Source organism: Echinops telfairi, unplaced genomic scaffold (assembly GCF_000313985.2).
Source record: "Echinops telfairi isolate 266 unplaced genomic scaffold, ASM31398v2 ScPeMD7_7468;HRSCAF=8506_0, whole genome shotgun sequence".
Taxonomy (NCBI): Eukaryota; Metazoa; Chordata; class Mammalia; order Afrosoricida; family Tenrecidae; genus Echinops; species Echinops telfairi.
In genome coordinates, this window is record NW_022111369.1 from 95,694,033 (window position 1) to 95,715,070 (window position 21,038).

General features: G+C 46.1%; 1 protein-coding gene across 1 annotated transcript in view; it reads right to left on the reverse strand.

Moving 5' to 3' along the window:
- Window positions 1–1,815: 1,815 nt before the first annotated feature.
- The window catches only part of ZCCHC4 (zinc finger CCHC-type containing 4), a 66,428-nt gene continuing 47,205 nt past the window's right edge, over window positions 1,816–21,038 (reverse strand). Inside the window, exons 8-12 of the mRNA XM_045284366.1 lie at window positions 14,849–14,970; window positions 14,414–14,489; window positions 12,415–12,466; window positions 9,508–9,655; window positions 1,816–2,837 (exon numbers count right to left, since the gene is read on the reverse strand). Coding sequence (XP_045140301.1) covers window positions 2,717–2,837; window positions 9,508–9,655; window positions 12,415–12,466; window positions 14,414–14,489; window positions 14,849–14,970 — 519 coding nt within the window. The 3' untranslated portion in view covers window positions 1,816–2,716. The remainder of the gene's footprint in view (window positions 2,838–9,507; window positions 9,656–12,414; window positions 12,467–14,413; window positions 14,490–14,848; window positions 14,971–21,038) is intronic.

Here is a 21,038-nt window from a genome sequence, read left to right on the forward strand (position 1 = left end):
TTCAAAGTTCCAGAAACTGCTAAAAGGACAAACCAATCTGTGTTGGAAAAAGTATGGCCAGAGTGCTCTGTAGAGGCAAGACATCTTCTCACAGGCTTTGGACATACTGTCAGGAGAGACTAGTCCCTGGAGGACATTACGCTTGCTAAAGTGGGGGCACAGTGAGAGAGAAGATGACCCTCAATGAGACGGAACAATTGTGAGGATGGTGCAGGACTGGGCAAGTGTTTTGTTCTGTTGTGCATAAGGTCACTATGAGTCGGAACCGACTTGATGGCACCTAAGAGCATGAGTCAGAATCAACCTGGACAGTGGATACTATCTGGAGATGGCACTGATGCAGTGAGTTAAGCATTGGGCTGGCTGCTATCCAAAAGGTCAGAGGTTTGAACCTACCAGCTGCTCTATCAGAGAAAGTTGAGGTCTTTTGCTGGCGGAAAGACTTACAACCTAGGAAATCCTTCAGAAGTTTCCACTCTGCTCTGCTCTACAGGGTCAAGAGATGTCCGAATTGCCTGGAGAACAGGGTCTTGGTAGGGACTACGCCAGCCCATCTGCCTGCTTCCCCAAATGGCTATGTGACATCACTGACGTCACGCGTGAAGCAGCTGGTTACCTCTGATGTCCCAATGCCCCAGGGCAGCTTCAGGTGCCACATTGAACAAGCAGGCCCTTCCATCAGCCAGCTTCTGCTCCATACAGCTCTTATCCTCATAGCAATGCATGCAACAAAAGGACAGAAGGAGGGTTTCCTGTCATTTCCAAAGGCTAAGAGCTCAGCTCACACTTGGATGTCACCTCAACCTCAACTATCAGGGCTATGTCCAAAGGACTCCCTCCAATGTTGCGACCGTGGGCCATGGGAGGGTCAGCAAGGGGACTCCTGTGACCATCTTCATGTGAGCATCGCTCACCAGTAACAGCATGAAGCTGGCATCAGGCCCATGAGCCTCAGCTCACATCATCACGAAGGCAGACCTGGTAGGCTATCGTCACCCCATTCTAACACGGGTGGTGGGGCTGGGGGAGAGCGTAGGGCCTGGGCAGGGGCACAGCACAGGAGCCAGTGTGACGAGGTGAGTGAGGGTTTTAGCCACCAAACCAGCCTGCCTTCTGCTACTAACCACTTGTGTTAGACTGGGTTGACTAGAGTAACAAAGCCAGGGACACTCGTGTGTAAGAGAGAACTTTTTATCAAAGAGCAAATGTATACTGAGAAAACATCCCAGCCCAGTCCAGATCAAGTCCATAATTCCGACATTAGCTCATATATCCAGTATTAGTCCATAAATTCCTCTCTAGACTCACACAGCACATGCAATGATGTCTAATGCAGGAAGATGACAGGCCGATGGGTAGAAAGTCTTGTGGATTCAGTGGCCATGAAAGCATGTCAGTGCTGGTGTAGGTCTCCACATGGCGCCTCCATCTCTCTGGGTGTCTTAACAGCAGGAAAGGGAAGGCAGAGAGAGTGCATCCTGCTTCCAGGGCGGAAGTTCCCACGAGGAGGCATCAGGCTGTGACCTGATTGACAGGCTACACTCCACCCCTTCACTCTTAATCTCCTCAAGTTGACATGAGATTTTTTTAAATCACTTTATTGGGGGCTCATACAACTCTTATCACAATCCATACATACTTCAATTGTATAAAGCACATTTGTACATTCTTTACCCTCATTGTTCTCAAAACATTTGCCTTCCAAGTAAACCCCTGGCATCAGCTCATTTTTCTCCCTTCCTCCCTGCTCCCCTCTCCCTCATGAACCCTTGATAATTTATAAATTATTATTTTGTCATATCTTACACTGTCCAACGTCTCCCTCCACCCACTTTTCTGTTGTCCGTCCCCCAGGGAGGAGGACATTAGATTATGTAACTACCACACCACTTCTATATGAACTTGCTGCTTTAACACAAACTTGCTGTGCACATTAACTCACAGTGGCCAATGGCGGGTTTCCGAGGCTGTCAGTCTTTACAGAAGCAGAAAGCCTCCTCTTTCCCAAGGAGCGGCTGGTGGGTTTGAACTGGCAACCTTACGATAAACAGTTCCAGGCTTACCCAACAGCACCATCAGGGCTCCACCGAGAGGACACAGCAGTTCTCAGTGTCACAGTTGTAAACATCTCATTCATTCAACAGACGCTGGGTGACTCTGCAAGCTGGAAAAGGCAACTGCCAATGTTCTGTATGGATGAGTATTCAAAAGAATGCCACAGTGAGTGTTACTAGTCAAAATTCTTTCCCTCATCTTCAGGTGCAAGGGAAGGATAATTGTACACTGCACATTTCTTCTCTAGGGGCATTTCAACCATTTCCATATGTAAGCTCAAGTATCTCCAAGTCTAACGTGCCCGACTTTGATGCTCAGTGTAAACAAAGCCTGGTGTATTCTCTTTGGGTTTCTTCTGACCCCTTCTGCACAAGGCGGCCGGCCGTGCGATGAGAGGAGAGAGAGGGCATGCGGAGAGAGCTGCGTAGCCAGCTGTGGACAGACCGGCTCCCTGGGACTGCACATACAGAAGCAGGGGCAGAGGCATATGCTGGGTCGAGAACTCAGCCAGGGCTACTTGCTCAAATCCAGCTCAGCCAGGTGCCACCTCCGCCAGCGAATGGGTTTCACCCAGTGTGTGGCACTCCCAGAAAATGGCCTCAGAGGCTGGCCTGTAACTTGTTCTTATTCTCCCGTCACTGGACTTGTACGAGCAGAGATATTAATGGGCCTGCTGCCTCCTCTTCTTTCTTCGCGGAGCAGAGGCCTGATTCACAGGCTGTCCTTCGGTCGCTGCCAATTTTATCTTCTTATTTCTCCTTTGCTTCTGCTTCCTGACAACTCTGAAAAACAAGGCGCTAAATTATTTTGGAGCAGGGACCCCGTGAATGATGTAATTACGTTGAAGTTTAATTAACCAGCTCACCAAATAAGAAAAGGGAAGAAGAGACGGAATTGACTGTCTGATAAGTGGTGGACACCCGCCAACTCCTGCCGCGAGAGTCAGAAGCCTGAGCAAGCAAAATGCTGGTGAAAAGAAATGTCTTTGAAAGATGGTGACTACAGATTTAAAACAATCCAGTCAGGGCAAACATACCACAGAGGTAAATTGTCAGACCGATGAGTTAGGTTTTTTCCTTTGTGTGTGTGTGGGTGGGGGGCGCGAGGAGGTGTAAAAGGGGGGGTTACATCCATACTGCTCCACTCAGCACTTCATCTCCAAATCCCTGAATTACATTTTGTAAGAAATGACCATTGCATTTGGCTGTAAGCAGAGGGAGAAAACTAAAAGCACACATTGGGCACAGCAGCGCTGTTCCCCAACCCCCCACCACTGCCAGTGAGCCGATGCCAGTCATAGAGACCCTATAGGTCAAGGCAGAACAGCCCATGTGAGCTTCTGAAATTATAACAGACTTTATAGGAGTAGAAAGCCCTGCCTTTTCCCAAGGAGTAGCTGGTGGTTTCAAACTGATGACCTTGCAGATAGCAGCCTAACGCATAACCTCTACACCACCATAGCTCTTAAAAAGCAACGCTAGACCCATCTTATAAGCCTTGCAGCCCATTTCCCTTTCCTTGGAGGATCTCAGATTCCAGACAAGTGCCACACAGAATGTCCACGTGTCATGGTCCCCGTCTTCTTGGAGAGCTGCTTCAACATGAACAGGGTAAGACTCACACTCTAAAGATACTAACCCATGCCACAGAAGATAAGACACTTGGCTTCAGGGGTTCTCTGAGGAAATCACAGGCAGCCTGGAGCTAGGAAAGATGGCCGGCTCACCCATGCCCTTACTCTGAGCTAGAAGAACCAGGCCATTGATACTGTCATGAACAAGGGGTGGCTGGGACAAGCAGCTCCGGCAGGCCTGGAATTTTCTCCCCCCAATCTGAGTCAGCAACATCAAGACTTAGCTTCTCCTCTGGCAACCACCTAAGCCTGGGGGGAAAGTAGATTCTGGGCCTTCCCAGGACCCACACCTGGGAAAGGCTTCACAAATCACAGGCAGGCCCCTGAGAAGCAGATGGAGGCTTTGTGTCCCTCAGCCTAAGGGCTGGACCTATAAAAACAGGAGGAAGTGGGAGAGGAAGTGAGAGAAGTGAGGGCTCTGCAAAGGAGGAGTTGAGATCAAATGTGTGTCAATCTGCTCAGTAACCCTGCACTTAATTCACAATAAAAAGTAGAGACTTCAAGGAGATAGAAGACAGAGCAGGCTGTCACCACCCCTTCCCTCCTCCCCTTCCTGCAACACAGGGAAGGAAAGCAGGGCTGTCAGAGCCCACAGTCACCAGAGCAGAAGGGGCAGCGCCCAACTTCTCCAGAGGCTGGGCCCTCAGTCACTCGGATGCCATACCAGGCATGACTCCGGTATGGGAAATGAGAGGTGTATAGTAATCGCCCAACAAGGATTAGCTAGAACTAGTGTGTCCATGCGCTCGGTGTCAATCGGCTTGCTGGACCCGTTTACAATGGTCCCTGTTTACACTGGGCACCACAGTCCAAACAAAAACAGCTGTCAGTATGTTGTTTACCTACTCTTTACCCACAGCCAGTTGTTAGATGCAAGATCCTTTCTTCATCCAGGAGGATCCAGCACATCGAATGAAATCGAATGACATAGTCTCTTGATAGCAAAGCCAATGGTGCTATGCATGCCTGTCCCCAAAAATATAAGCCAATTTCTGTTTGCCATGTCCACAGATACACAGCTAAAGGTGAATGCCATGGCCAGACAGCGTTCAGTATGGCAGAGAGAAGACCAACGGTGATGGAGGGCATGCCGCCAAGGCTCCGCGTAAGACAGCCTTCCCCTAGAGATAGTTCCCTGCTTCCCTGCATCTAGACTTTTCACCTCCTAAACTGGGAGAGATACATTTTTGTTTGTTAAAGGCCATTAAAATAAAGTGGATGGGTTTAAAAAAAAAAAACCCACAGTCATTTGAAATATGAATAAACAAAATTCTCCAAATACAAAGTCTTAATAAAGCTGTGATGAACTGATTGAGTCAAAATCAAATAAGTGTTTTGTTTTTGCCTTAAAATTAAAGCGACCTAGTATTTGCCCTCTAAATGAAAAAGATTTATATAACCGGTAGATGGAGCATTTGCCACAAGAGGGAGCCCGCATCATTCCACTTGACGGCCAGTGCAAAATTAGCATGAAGGAAAAACAAATTAATATAAAACAGCTGTAAAAAAAAAGTATACGCTTAAAAATATCTTTTATGCCACGTATGCATAAAATACTATTAAAATTAATTTTCACTATTTTAAGGGGGAAAAGTCCTAATTCTACCTTGTCAATTTTGTTACAAGGCTTCTGGAGTTTGGGGAAGAAAACCATTACCAAGACAACTGTCAGCCAGTTTAGGAATCTTCTCTGAGAGAAGCCAGTTGAATACCACTTAGGAATGACCAGGAGTACCACACCCCAAGGGGTTTGCTCTGGGAAAGACACTGTATGCGATCTTCAAGGGAAGACAGAGATGAACTTCCACAGCAGGTAGTAATGCTGTGAAAGCCTGGTCTGGCAAAAGGCAGAAATCTCTCAGAGAAGGAAGGAAATCCCGCAGGCTTTCCACTCAGTGACAGGGCAGTAGCGAGGCAACACCCTGCTCGAGGTGGAAAACTCTGAGACCTGGAAAAGCAAGCCGGCCTGTGCAGGGCTGGCTCTCCCAGGCCCCACTATCTCACTACCAGACCAGGGGAGCCTTGTGGACCCAGTGATGGGCTGGCCTCCTCTATGCCTACGCTACCACAAGGCAAGCTCAGTGTCCACATATCATGAGCATGTTACCTTCCTGTCTCCACTGGGCACAACGCCCTAACAGTGGAACAGTCCTGAACCAAGGGTTTGTCAGGTGACATTCTTCTCAGGAAGGTTTCTGTAAGAAGTTTCAAGAATTAAATTGTGTCCCCCAAGACAGGTGTCAACTTGGCTGGGTCAAGATTGCCGGTGGTTTAGCAGCTATGCAATGATATAACCAACCCCATGGTGATACGAGCAGCCAATTAGTTGCAAGGGGATTAGGGTAGAAAGTAATACCCTTATTTAGGTCACATCTCCCAAGCAGAGTTTCCCTGGGATGTGGCCTACACCATCTTTTATCCTATAAGGAATGAAAGGAGAGTTACAAGCAAGCACAGTAGTAAAGATCTCAGTACCACCAAGACATGAGAGCCAGGAGCAGGGTGCTTCCTTTGGACCCTGGGTTCCTGTGCTGAGAACCTCCTAGACCCAGGGAAGGCCTGATGCCAAGACACATGGACATCTGTAAAGGACAGTGGGCCCACAGATACTGAACGGAGAAACGCCTTCCCCTAAAGCTCGCTCCTGAGTTGGACTTCCAGCTGCCCAAACTGTGAGAGAATATATTTCTATTCAAGCTATCCACGTGTGGTGTTTCTGAGCAGCACGAGTAACTATGACAGAAAGGAAGATATTTTGTAAGCTTCTTCAATAAACTCTATGCTCTGTATGTTTCTACACTGGTCTCAAATCCCATAAGGCGTCAAGATTAAGATACTATTATTCTTTCAAAATGCATATGAATAATGCAATTTGATTGCAGAACATTAGTAATCTGTAAGTAATGAGAAATTTAGAAAATTTCTGAACTTAAGACACAGAAACGGACACATCAGAAGTATGTAGCTTTTAAGTTCACATTGACTTAGCACACTATGACACAGGGGAACTTAAGGTCGGTCTAAACCACTTTCCTAAGTTTCTAACGTAGAAGAGATGTGTCCCTCTGAGACTTGCTGCCCTAGAGAAAAGACTTACAGCATTGGCCACTGTGGAGCCAACGTGACAAATTCACACACAAGCCCTAGATCTCTCCTTACTCACTCCACAGGCAATGGTGGAATTGAGGTTCTGTCCACCCACACCAAGCTGACAGCCTAACTCTGCATGACCTCTGCAGAGATCCAGCTGTGGTTAAGCCTTCCTCCTGAGACCTCTCCTTCGAGGTAAGTGAAGGGCAAAGCCAGAGACCTGCAGATGCGGACACTAACCACTGAAGGACCACTATCATCGTAATGTATGGTCTACACAAAGGCTGTGAGGCCTGCCTGGTGTGCCATGCCCTGACTACCTGGCCATAAACTGGCCATAATGACTCCATGCACGGCTAGCCTGAGAAACTCACCGTCAATTTTCTCTAAGATAGTCAGACGACACTAGACCCTCTTTGGTTGTTTATCTCAAAGTTCCATTTCCACTGTGGGTTACTTAATGGAAATAATTCTTTTAAATACAGTAAATTTGATAAGAAGTAAGGAAGAGGCAGATTAAGTAGGAGGTAGAATTCAAGTGGTTAGATCTTAATGGAATGAAAAAATGATTTTTTTTTCCAATGAGAAAATAAAAAGAAATTGAGAAAGCATTCTAATACAGTCATAAAACAAACTGGTGCGTCACATACATATAATACAGGCATTTTTTTCATCACAACTCACACAACAGCTTAGAAGGTTTTCCCTTTATCTTAGTGTCCATTAATTGTGGATGGCTGGTAATCCAAAACTAAGCATGAGGCTCAGGTTCTTTAACAATGAACCAAAGGACCTTGAACTGTATCACAGCTTAAATTCTGTGCACCAGTTTGGGGAAGGCTAAGGATGGAGGCAAAAGCTCAAAATCCATTTGTAGCATCCCTCGTGGATTAAGCTTCTGACCATTGAGCAAGAATGTGAACAACCTTGCTATCAGACAGAGGGCATTGGAAAGTAGATTACTGCAAATGTAGTTAGGTTAAAATTTAACATCTTGCTCTCCCTTTGGAGCCACTTCTAATTTGTCCTAGTTTTTATTATTTTCTTTCTTTTCAATTGAGGTGTTTCTGTTTTACTTTGTTATTGGGAATGGGGCTGCAAGATTTTCTTTGTATAAAATCCAGGACTGTTGTTAGGTGCCATTGATCCAGTTCCAACTCAGAGTGACTCGATGTGCAACAGAAGGCAACAGCCCACCCAGTCCTGTGCATCCTCACAGTTGTCCCTATGCCTGAGCCCACTGTCGCAGCCGCTGTGTCAGCCCATCTCCTTCAGAGCCTTCCTCTTGTTCACGGCCTCTCCACTCTACCAAACAGGACGATTGCCAGCAGAAGCTAATCTGTAGAGACAGAAACTAGCTTACTAATTTCTTAACTTATGGGAGGGGAAGTTGAGAGGAAACGGAGTTATAATAATGGATACAAAAGTGAAGAACATGTTCGAAGAATTGATGGTGGTGATGCTTACACAACTCTTCAAGACATTTACACCACCAAATTGTATGATGTGTGAATGATATGTCAATAAAGCTGTTAAAATTCTTAAAATGAGTAAGAACAGCAATGAATTGAAACATACCACCACCAAAAAAAGAGGACTCGGTCCCTACCATCCTTTGAGTTGGGAGGGGCGGGTGTATAAGTATACTCATACAATAGTTTTCCTAAATATGTCACTGGTATAATATTTCTCTGATTTATAATCAATACTGAATGCTAAGTACACCTAAATACTTCCTCTTAGTCTGGAGGACTCTAGAAAGAAATAACTTGATCTTATAGTTTCTTCGCCAAGGAACAGGACGTACATTCAGTCTGAAAGCCCTCCTTCCTGCCTTTCCTGTACCATGAGTCACCATGTGACCTGCCCCTTGAAGCCCGGCTTAAGGAGTCCTCCAAAAAGCAGGGAGCCCCACCCCACAACAAAATGTCACCTCCCCTCTTCTAAGCTACAAATGGACACAGAATACAGACCGTTCATCATGTTTGGCCTTGTACCTTGGTTATTCCCATGCCTCATCCTGTATAAGGCAGCAGCTACTTGGCTCATCTTCACCGCACCCTCCCCAACCCCATCCCCACCCCTCGATGCATACAATGGATTCTTACTCAGAGCCACCACCCTAGAGGGCGCTGGTTTCCCCAAGTGGGAGATGCCGCCCATGGGAGACCTCTGGAATGATGGAGGGGCTGCAAAAGCAGATAAACCCACTGCCAAGGGGTCCATTCCAACTCAGCCACCCTATGGCATCCGGTGGAACTGCCCCCGTGAGTTTCCGAGACTAATTTTTCGTGGGAGTCGACAGCCTCACCTACACTTTACCCCGGGTATAGGACAAAAGCTTTCCACTGTCAGGGGCAGTGAGTCATGACTTTTTCTGAAAAGGGGGTGGTAGGCCAAATAAAGTTTGGGGGCCTATACTATAAAACATTTCCAAGACTGTAAGTGATTTTTTTCACCGGAGGACAGGCTCATCTTTCCCCTCTAGATTTGAACCGCCAACCTTGCCTAACGCAGAGTGTCACCAAGGCAAATAATACATGACTTCTCAATCAATGACAAGTAGCAACTGTGACTTTAAAAGTCTGTGGGCATCTTTCCAACGATAGCGAATGCCACCCCATTACACGTGAGCACCTCTGAATCCTCATACTGCGAATGTCTACAGCTGCCCAGTATGAGTTATGCAAGGCAGACCATTTCTATTTAAAAAAATAAAAAGAACTCACTTGTTAGCAGAGCTCTTGGATGAGGAGACGTTAGGGCAAGTGGTGCGCTTGTGACCGAGTTCCCCACAAACGAAGCAGCCGCCTGTCGGGCCCTCACAGGGGTGCTCTGGTAGGGCACAGTGGTTGCAGACGCTGCAGTGCACCCAGGCTGGAAGAGAGAGACTGAGTTTCAGGAGATGTTCACTTGCTGTAATCACTTAGCACACGAACAGTGTTTACTTCAAATGCTGTGCTTCACTTGCTTAACCCAAACCCAAACTCACTGCTATGGAGTCGATTCTGACTCACAGCAAGCCTGTAGGACGGAGAGCAGCTGCCCCTGTGGGTTTCCGAGACTGGAACTCTTTACAGGAGTAGAAAGCATCATCTTTCTCACTCGGGGTGGCTGGTGGTTTTGAACTGCTAACTTGGCAGTGGTAGGGAACCCAAAGTATAACCACTGTGCCACCAGGGCTATGCCTCAGCTCAGGAAACCAGGTAAAGAAGAGAGGTCAGAATCCTCCACAAGTCTGCTCGCTTCTTTCTGTTTCGGGGCAACAAACTCATCCCTTCTCTCCTGACACCACGGAGGCTGGCTGAGCGACGTGTTTCCTGTTAAGTCAAGTCTCACTCACAGAGCCCCTCTGCACAAAACACGGTCCACTCCTGCACCATGCTCTCAATGATGATGTTCCAGCCCAGTGTGCCGAGGGTCTTCCTCATTTCCATGGACCTGCTACGTGACCAAGCAGGCTGTCTTTCTGCAGGTAGGGTCTGGTCCCTCCTGAGAACATGTCCCAAAGAGGTGAGGGCAAGTGTCACCACCTTTGCTTATAAGGTGGATCCTGGCTGATGGGTTTGTTTGTCCTAGCAAAGTAGGTATTTTCAATATTCTTCACTAATACCATCGCTCAGATGCATCGATTCTACTTGAATCTTTCTCATTCACTGTCCACTCACAGCTGAGGCAACTGAAAATCCCCTCTGACCACAGTGGAGGGCTGTGAATAGCCTTGCTATCACACAGAGAGCATTACAAAGTCAATGCTAGCAGGTGTAGCTAATTAAAATGTAACGCTTTATCATTTGATCTCCCTACTGACCCATTTTAAAGTCCTTCCAGTACTTAGTTTTTTCTGCTTTCCTTTTTCACTTGAGGTCTTTCTGTGTTTTGTTGTTGGGTGTGCTTGCTTGCTTCCTGGGTGTGTTCTGAGACTATGAGATCCAGGAGAGGCGGCTCGGCGGCAGCAGTAACTCAGCTATAAGGGACTTAGCCTGGCAGGGGCTAACGACAAGTATGAGGGAAAATGCTCTGAAATTGACTGTGGGGATGATTGCACCCACTTCTTACTAGGACGGAACAATTACACTCTATGAAATGCGGAGCATATACCAAGAAAATTATTCGCAAAGAAAATACCATGGCGTGAGTCAGGGACACGTTGGTCTTCCAGGTGACATCTTTGCGTTTGAGCCCTTTAAAGAGGTCTCTATTAATGCCTAATAAAATGGTTTGGGTAAAACAAATAAATAAAGAGATCTTTGCATCAGGTGTGCTCAAAAAATACGTACTGCTGAATTTCCAGACGCTCGCTTCCTTGGACGTTGATTGTTGACCAAAGTCAGGCGAGGCCCTCCCCAGCATGCGCCTTTCCTCTCTTGTCTTGATGCTGCCCACTGGCCGTTGTCAGGTCTTCTGTCTTCGTCTATGGAGGTGTAACCCATTCTGAAGGTTTCCCTCCCTGAACCTCATCAGGAAGTGCTTAAGTTCTCCGCTTTCAGCATGTCATCTGCGTGCGGGAGGTTGTTAGCGTGTTTGCCTCCAATCCTGAGGCTATGTTCTTCTTCCTGCGGTCCAGTTTCCCAGACTATTTGTCAGCATCCCAGTGATTGGGTGAAAAGACATGCTGGCTGCACACCTTTCCTGATCATAAGCCTGCGGGCTTCCTTGTTCTGTTCCACCAACTACCTCCTCTTTGTCTGTATACAGGTTCCACTTAAGCACTACCAAGTGTTCTGGAATACCAGTTTCTTTGCAATGTTACCCATGATGTATCAAGATCCACACAAGGGAATACCTTTGCACAGTCAGGAAATCACATCTTTCTGGTACTTTCTCCCTTTAGCCATGATCCATCTGGTGTTGGCATTTTATCTCTCATTCTGAATCTAGTTTGAATTTGACAGTTCCAAGTTGTTGCACTGCTGCAATCAATTTTCAATTATCTTCATCAAAACCTTACTTGGATGTGATATTAATGACACTGCCCATTAATCTCCACATTGTATTGAATCATTTGGAATGGGGCAAATGTTAATCTCCTGGTCAGTTGGCCAGGTAGCTCTCTTTCAAATTTCCTGGCATAGATGAGTTGGTGCCTCTAGTTTTGAAACATTTCAGTCATTACTCTGTCAAGTCTACGCCTTGTTTTTTGCCCGTGGTTTCAGTACAGCCTGAATGCCTTCCTTCAATGTCATCAGTTCCTGATTGTCTGGTCTCTCCTGAAATGGCTGAGTGTCCATCAGCTCTTTGTAGCTGTGATTCTGTGTTGTCCTTCCGTTTTCTTGTGATGCTTCCTGCATCCAGTTTTGCCCACAGGATTCTTCAAACTCAAGGCTTGAATTTTTCTTCAGTTTATTCAGCCTGAGAAATGCTGAGCGTGTTCTCCCTTTTGATTTTCTAACTCCAGGACTTTGCCCATTCGCTCTCATACATTACTCTCCGTGTTAACATCAGTCAAGTACTGCCCTGAAACCAGATACAGGGCCACCTCTCCCCATGAAGGGCAAAATGCACATTTTTGTAATTTAAACTTAAAGGGCAAGTAAACGAAAGTCTCTACATTATTTTCTCTTTTTATAAATACAATGAAACATCAGTCCTGTTTAGATGAAAACCCAAAATGTTTTAAAAGTCTCAGTACTTACAAGGCTTTACACACTTTTTGCAGAGAAAGCAATGATTCCACTTCCTGCCATCCTACAAAAACAATTTTTAAATTATGTTTGTCATCAAAAATCAGATCCCACAATTAAAAATTAAAATGTCTTATTAAAAATCGGTGTAAATTATTCATTCCTTATTCCTCCCTTTCCTGGGCTTCAGTTAAATGCTTTGATTTAATGTAGGCCTTTCTCCGTGCAGCTCCCATGAGTCTGCACGCACCTCAGTTTCTGTAACCGTAAGACTGGGAAATGAGCGCAAGCAGCTCCTCGGTCTGGGCCCATTAAAAGCAAACTGGGCGCAAAGAAAGACCTCATAAAAATTCCTTAAGTATCAGTCATCATAATAGTCTATCTCCATCTTGTACAATCCTTAATGAAATTCAAATTTGAGAACTTTATGTTAATCTAAGACCAGTTATTGTGTGAATAATTTTTAAGCTGTGAATTACAATATAGCTTTAAAAGTACATAAAACATGTATGTGCTAAAGTTTAGTAAGTGCAAGTAGTCCCCATCCTAAAACAGGGCTCCTGGGTTCTGATGACTTGGTCATGAGTCAGTTATAGCTTAAGAATCCCCTCTGTTCCCATTCCCATTGCTAGTGCTGTAATCTGCTATGCGATAAAGAGTTTTAATCAGCAAACAAAACCATCACCCGAACCAATGAATATCTGTTGCTGATAGCATCGGCGAAGGATGCCCTGAAACACGTTATGCAGTGCACATCCATCACTAACAAGATGCCCAAGCAAAACCAGACCATGCTCGGTGTGGCTCGTCCCAACCTGAATATGAGGTCCATCAGGGATGAGCTGTTTAGAGAGTCAGCACTGATACAGCCCCAGACCAAGAAACACTCTCCCCAGCCCCAGGGACGTCCCCACATGTCCCCTTCCCGGCCAGCCGCAGCATGCCCCCTTCCCCGCAAGCAGCATCCATGCGGGCCATCCATGGATGTGGCCCATTTTCAGGGTCTGTGAGTGCCCTCAAATACTACAATTGTACTTTCTCCATTTTGAACTTTCTATGATGTAGGCATCATTGTAGGAGCAACCTCTAGAGATCAATTCTAAAACTGGAAGAACATCATCAGATGTGCTACATAATGAAAACCAAGTATAACCAGTAATAAAATGCTAGCTTTCACATAAATGTAGTCTTTTCTTTGGGGGATGATTTGTGCTGCACAGGCAAAGATGCACTCGCCCTTTCTAACCAGATTTAGTTAACACCTGAGGATCATCCATCCTACCTTCCTCACCAATAGTGCTATGTCCTTAGTCTGCAGTCTCTCGGTAGCACAGCGGTTACTTGCTTGGCTACTAATCAGAAGGTTGGAGGATCCAACCCTCAGGGATACCTCGAACGGAAGAGCCAGAAAGTGATTTCCGGAAGATTACGGTTCTACTCTGCACACGGGACCACCAAGTGTTGGGACGCTACGGCACCTGTGTTTTATGTTGCCATGGTTTTCGGTCTCTTGTAGCCCTACCTTTTCTGTAAGAAGGGAGCAATAACTGCACCCACTTCGCAGGATTATTCGGAGGATTAAAGGATCTAGTTCATGAGCTAGTAGAACTTTCCAGAAACACGGGAGTGTCCCGTGTTATCTCATTGGAACAGAACTGGTATTTACAGCTCAATGCCTGCTTTGGAATCCCTACAAGTACGTATAAATGGTATCAGCATGCATAGATGAAGATGCAACACTCACATAGCACCCAATTCTAAGCACTCATCGTTTTAACAGCCATAAAGTACTATAAAAAATGAATTGAAAGTGGGTGCTGTTGATGGCAATTAAGTATTTGAAAAAGCCTGCGGGCCTCCACGGTGACCATTAAAAGTGAGCATTAAAGGATCACGAGAGCATACGTCTCCATGTCAACTGCAACACTAACAAAATAACACTGCACGAAGGTGCCGAAGCTAACAGATGAAAATAAAATGAGTGGGTACGTATTGGCTAAGAACTCTGGACCTTGGACGTGCAGGCATCACAGTGCTCGCAGTGCCGGTTCTCGGGAGCCACGTATCGCTGACACCGCGGGCAAAATCTAGAGGAAAGAGAGAAGCCGCCATCAGCTAAACACGTTTCCTGAGATTCCAAATTGACAAGCGCATATCAGGCACTGGTCTCAACAAGTGGTCTAAGATTATGAACCAAGTGGAAAACAAATTGAAGTATCTATGAGACCACGGGAAAAGCCTTTTCCTTTCAGAGATATGTACCCTTTCCCCCTCCTTTTCGAATAGCATCATGCTGTGTTTTCAGGGGTGAAGCCCCACACATCCATTGAGGGTCCCAGCCCAGCTGGGCAAGTGCCGCTAGCTCATCCTTCCCAACGGGAACGCATTCTCACTGTTTATTCCATCTCGTCAACTCAAATCCCTCCACGTCCCACAGCAGCCTTACCTATACCCTTCATCGGTGGGAAGGATTATTTTATGGGGTGGGATGTTGGTGAAAATCCGCACAGGAGACTGCTTCCGGCCGGTCTTCCCATGTTTATAAAGTGCATGATTTTCATAATCTACCTAGAAAGTCAGGGGAAAAAGATAACCTACTCAGAGGAGCCAACAACACTCATTAGTAGTCTTTAAACAATAAAGGAACAAGCCAAAGCCGAGGTACAAGTGAAGCCAAAGTACTTCACACAAAATGCTTTGGAACAGGAGTCTACTTGCTAATCAGCAGTCAGTGAAGGCCCATGGGCAGTGAAATATGATTAGACAAAAGGTGTAATTTATTATGATAAATCTATCTTGCCTAGTATGAAGGGAGCAACCTCATCTTTTTGTCCAACAATAAATTTGGATCAAAGAGTTCGGACCATTAGATCAGGTTTAGGAGGTGTGTACGTAATCAGGATTGGAGCTTGTGGCATTAGCAACCCTTTAAAGATGTGGACTGACCTGCTTGGGGCCTTTTAATTCATTTTTGGTGTGTGAAGTACGCTGTGTCAGCTTCAACCTACCAAAGTGAAGTCCAGCCCTGGCTTGGTCTCCCTGGCTCACTGTCGGCCCCTCACATCGAGCAGCCTAGGAGAGCTTACATAACTTTCATCTCCAAAAGGAAGTTATGACTTCCCGCGGTTAAATCAGATAATGCCTGGCCGCGGGAACAGGCAAATAGAAAGATGCGGTAGAAGAGACTCACAGCCCTGGCTGTTTCCCCATGGAAACATTGACCCATTGACCTCTCTCCTAAGATCCCTAACTCCACTTCCAGTTTCCGCAGATTCTCTCCAAAGTTAATGAAAGGCAACCAGAGTGACGACTGTTTGTCTATTGCGTCCCCCATCTCCTCCAACCCCTCTATTACCTACACCTATTTTTTTTATTGTAAATAATTTTATTGGGGGCTCTTAAAGTTCTTATAACATTCCATATATCAATTGTATCAAGCACATTTGTGCATATGTCCCCATCATCATTTTCAAAAGATTTTCTTGGTTACCTACACCTATTCTTAACTTGGTTTAAAAGCTGCTGTGACTCTGTCAGGCCACTAAATGCGGCATCCTGTACAGGCACTCCCTGGAGTTACAAACGAAACCCACCCCTCAGTGTGTCTTTATGTCAAATTTGTAGCTAAGTTGCGTTACCTACTCAAGTGCAAGTAACTGCTCGAAGCCTGTCCAACCATTTAAAAGCTTCACTGCAGCAAGTGGAGATGGCTGTGAGGAAGGATTGGTTTGCGTTCAAGGAGCCCCGGGGGCTTACTGGGTTACACGTGGTTAGGCTGCTAACTTCACGGTCAGCAGTTCAAACCCACTGTGTCCATCCATCTCCCTGCTGGCATTCTTCTTTTTCACTGCCACTCCACAGTACTAAAGATCACGTCCTTCTCCGGGGTCTGGTCTCTCCTCACCACCTGTCCAGAGTACGTAAGACGAAGTGTTGCCATCCTTGGTGCCTTTGAGGAGCACTCTAACTGTACTTCTTCCAAGACACATCAGCTTGTCCTTGTAGCAGTCCTTGGTCCTTTCAACATTCTTCTCCAGCACAGTTCAAACGCATCGATTCCACTACGCTCTTCCTTATTCAATGCCCAACTTTCCCAGGCACAGCCTCTGTTGCTCCCACCAAACGAGCCTATAGGCCAGAGTAGAGCTACTCCTGAGTTTCTGAGGCTGTAACTCTTTAGGGGATTAGAAAGCCTCATCTTTCTCCCTTGGAGGCTGGTGGTTTTAAACTGCTGACATGGAGATTAGTAGCCCCAAACATAACCTAGCATACCACAGGGATCATTCATTTGAAAAAAAGTTTTGCTCTGTGCGAAAGTGCTGCGGGGTTGGGAAACGCAAATACCAGCCAGACCCAGAAGCAGGATCTTTATGTGGTACAAACAAACAAAACTGTGAAATTGTTAATTATAGATTACTAAGTAAGCACAAGTAAATCTGTGCTTACCATACTTATTGGGTAATCCAAGACTGTTTCATTGGCCCATCCCAAGGCTCCCTCTGGGCAGTTTCACAGACATTCCCTGGACAAGCCATGGGAGACACCTACCAGCATTACATAGAAACAACTGGAGGAAGAATCCTTAAGCGTCAGCAGTTGGAAAAGATGTGTACATGGCCGGGGACACCCAGCTAAACAAGAGACTGTGGGGAAATCCTAGAGGATTCTGGCTGCCAGCAGTGACTTCACAGTAAGGCCCAACTATAAACAGCTAGTCAGGGTTCACGGCTGCCCTACCGAGAAGTCCAAGTTCACGAGAAAAGCACAAGGTGAGATCACATTTAAAGACCCACATAGGGTCATGACAGTCCCTGGGTGCTGCAAATGGTTTGCACTACACTAACCCAAGGTTGGCAGATTGAGCTCACCTGGCAACACTACCCACAGGAGTTGGCTGTGGATCCAAGCAAAATTAAATCCATGACAAATTCAACGTTTTCTGTTTATCATGAGGTTGCTTATTGGCCCAGTTGTGGGAAATTTTCCCTTTCTTTATGTTGGGGTATAAGCTGAAAGCTAGTCTTTGCTCTTCGTCAGAAAGTGCTTAAACCCTCTTCCCCTTCGGCATTCAGGCTTGTGGCATCTGCATAATTGAGGTTGTTAATAAGCCTTCTTCCGATCCTGATGCTGTTCTTCAGAAAGGGCAGCTTCTCGGCTTACCGCACTTGCTCTGCACAGTGAATCAGTATGGTGAGAGGATAAGAACCCGACACATACCTTCTCCTGATTTTAAATGATGAAGTGTTCCCTGGTTCTGTTTGATCCATGGACAGGTTCAGCATGAGTTCAGTGGAACATCCTGCAATTCCATTCTACCCAAGGCTATCCATTGTTTCTTATAATCCACGCAGTCCAATGCCTTCCCAGAACCAGTAAAACACAGGTAAACATCTTTCTGGTATTCTCAGCTTTCAGTCCATGTCCTCTTCTGAACCAACTTTGAATCACTGGCAGCTCTCTGTCCATGTGCTGCTGCAACCGTTTCTTAAATTATCTTCAGCAAAATTTCACTTGCATGTGCTATTAATGGTCTTGTTGGGTGGTTGCTGCATACCGGGAGCTGTCTCACAGGGCGGGAGGGCTCTGCTTACTGAAACCAGCCCTGTGAGGCTTGACTGCTTGTCAGGAACTTCAACTCAAGCTCCGGCCACTGAAGATATGCTGACTGATAGTGACCCTATAGGACAAGCTAGAACTGCCCCTGTGGGTTTCTGAGACTGTAACTCTTTATGGAAATAGAAAGCCCTACCTTTTCCCCAAGGAGTGGCTGTTAGTTTCAAACTGCTGACCTTGTGGTCAGCAGCCAGATACATAACACTACACCACCAGGGCTGCTTGTCGTGAACTTAGTTACACAGATTTCACATTGGGACCTGAGCCTAGGCTACATTATCCATGTTTCTTTCCAGCTTTAAAGTCCTGTGACTATGCTACCTACAGGTAGCCCTAGTGGGACACCGGTTAAATGCACCGCTGCTAACTAAAAGATCAATGGTTCTAATCCACCAGTGGTTGCCAAAGAGAAAGTCCTGGCAGTCTGCTTCCATACAGATTGCAGCGTTAGAAACCCAGAGGCAGTTCCAATCTGTCCTTAAAGTTGCTAGGACTTGGAACTGGCTCGGTGACAAGAGTTTGGGTGTTGGAATTAAAGGCTAATACACAGACAAGGAGTTGACTCCAAATAATACCAAGTGTGACTCTGTCGCTCGTGGCTCACTCTACTGTTCACCAGGGTTTGCTAATTCATTGCAGTAGCCTCACACAGCTCACAATAGGGCTCATTAGGGAAGGCAACAGGTTACAAGTCAGGTGAGAAATGCTCAGGATACAGTTGTTTAGTCAGAGGAGTTTCTTCTCTGCGGAGCCTGCAGGCAGGCCTCTCAGGCCCTCACCTATTGGCCTCATCTCTGCTCTGCTGGGGCAATGCCACAAAGCTCTTTGTAAGCTGTCAATAAATATCCAGAGGGCACACCACTCTATTGTAAGCCTCAGACCACAGGCACTCAGTTCCAGTGCAGGGTGGGGATGGGAGTGGGGGGGAGTGTCAGTAAACCTAGCACCCCAAATTAAGTGCCCAGAGGCACGCCCCTCCACAGAGCCAGCCTCTTATCCAAAGGCCCGAAGCTTTACTGGCTCTCAGGCTGGAATGTCTACTAGTCTGTCTTATGCTTGGGCGCCTAGCTCGGCTGTTGCTGCTCCTCTGCTGTCAAGGCTGTCTCCTGGAGGTTCACTGTGCAGGTTCAAAGCACGGTTCCCTCTGGCCTTTCTCTCTTGATCCCTGGTCCTGCTTCTGGATGACTAATCTTATACCTAACCGGATGGCAAGCACAATGAACCCTGTTAACAATAGCTCACAGCTGAATCACTTAATCCAAGGAGCATTTTCTCTCACTGTCTTCACTCGGTGCATTGGGACAACAAAGGTGGTTTGGTGGGAGCGGTAACAAAGGCTTTGCCTAGAAGAGCCATATGAAATGAATGACTGCATTGCAAGTGGTTTCCCTTCTAAATGATTTAAGTTCATCGTTTTCCCTCATATGCTTCTCTGCATATTTAATACACGCTACCTTATTAAATTCAATAAAGATGTCTTGAACATTTGAATATTATAAGAAAAAAAAACTTCCTAAGAGAATCTTACAAAGGTTTTGCAATGTTGGAATATAACATTTTAGAAAGAGTTCCAGTACGTAGAATATTCCATGAGATGCTATAGATAGCAGATGGGAAAAAGGAGGGAGGAAAAAAAAAAAGAACCATTTCTTTATGGTTACCCAAGGAGTCAGAGAATGTGTGTCAGAAGGAGGTTGATTGCTTGATTTTGCATAACTTAATTGAGATTATTATTATTTTTAAATGCGGGTTTGTTGTGCTAATTAACTATAAACATATGGTATGTGAAATGCATGCTCCTCGGGTAAATTAATGTACCTCTAACATGCATCCATATTTCATAGCTTCATCCACACAAATAAACCTCCTATGGATGCGCGAGAAAGCAAACACAATTTTGCAAATTGCTGATCACGTGTGGGAGCGCCGCTACACCATTTCCCCGTCATTATCGCTGACATTTCCCTCACGATGATGATGAGAGGCATTTTCAAATAGGAAATCTCTCCCATGGAACTGATTAATGTGATGAAGTACTGTATAGAAATGAGGAAAAGCAGAAAAATCGCTGCAATTCCTAACTTTTAATTTTGTCTATACACAAATGTCTTCTGTGGCAGAGGCGGAAACTGGTGGCACAGAGACCAGACCAAGTCACCAGATGCTGCTGCACATTTTGCACCGTGTTGCGGGCATCGCGCAGGAAGACAAAGGTTAGATTAGACGGAGCGCATACATGCTCACAGCTCCCTCAGGCCGAGGTGGACTCATTTCAGTTGACTCAAAAGGGCCCATGCGCACACTTCCGCTCCATGAACCAATTTCCACACAGCAATACGGCCTTAGTCATGTTCCCCAGGCCCCACGAAGTGGCTTATTTAGTTATTTCTGTGTCTACCTATCTTCCTCATCACCCCAAACCAGTTAGCTAGTGAGATGCAGTGATTTAACATGGCCCCTCTAGGCCATAGTCCCTTATCTTCTCTGTCTCTGGCTATCATCTCATTTTGGAAGGAGTTCTCTGCTATGCTGATGGGCAGGATTGAGGTTGGATTAAGTATCCACTTTAGTAGAGGATGTAAACCAAGTCACCACCCTTCGCTGCCATGGAGGTATGGTTTGAGGAAAGGCAAAAACAAAATCTCCAAGCCATTCCTCTGGGTGTAAGAGCTACATTCGAAACACAGAGAGAAGTCCCAGGCCCTCAAGGGCAGAGAGCCACCGGTGAAGCACGTTTGGGATCACTGTGTGAAATAGCGAGAGGCGCCCGAGGCTGCTGCACGGAGACATGCGGACAGAGCAAAGCAGCCAGGCTGAGACTAGAGGCCAAAGCAAGGGGACCATGAGTCAGAGTAGAGGAACAATCCTGAGACTATAAGACTGTGAGGCAGACCAGTGGGTGGGCTTGGTGGCCTATGGAGACCAGAGGCCAAAGGACCACGTGGCAGAGAAGCTAAGGACAAGACAGAGAGAGAGAGAGAGAGAGAGAGAGAGAGAGAGAGAGACTTGGCTGTTAGTTGAGG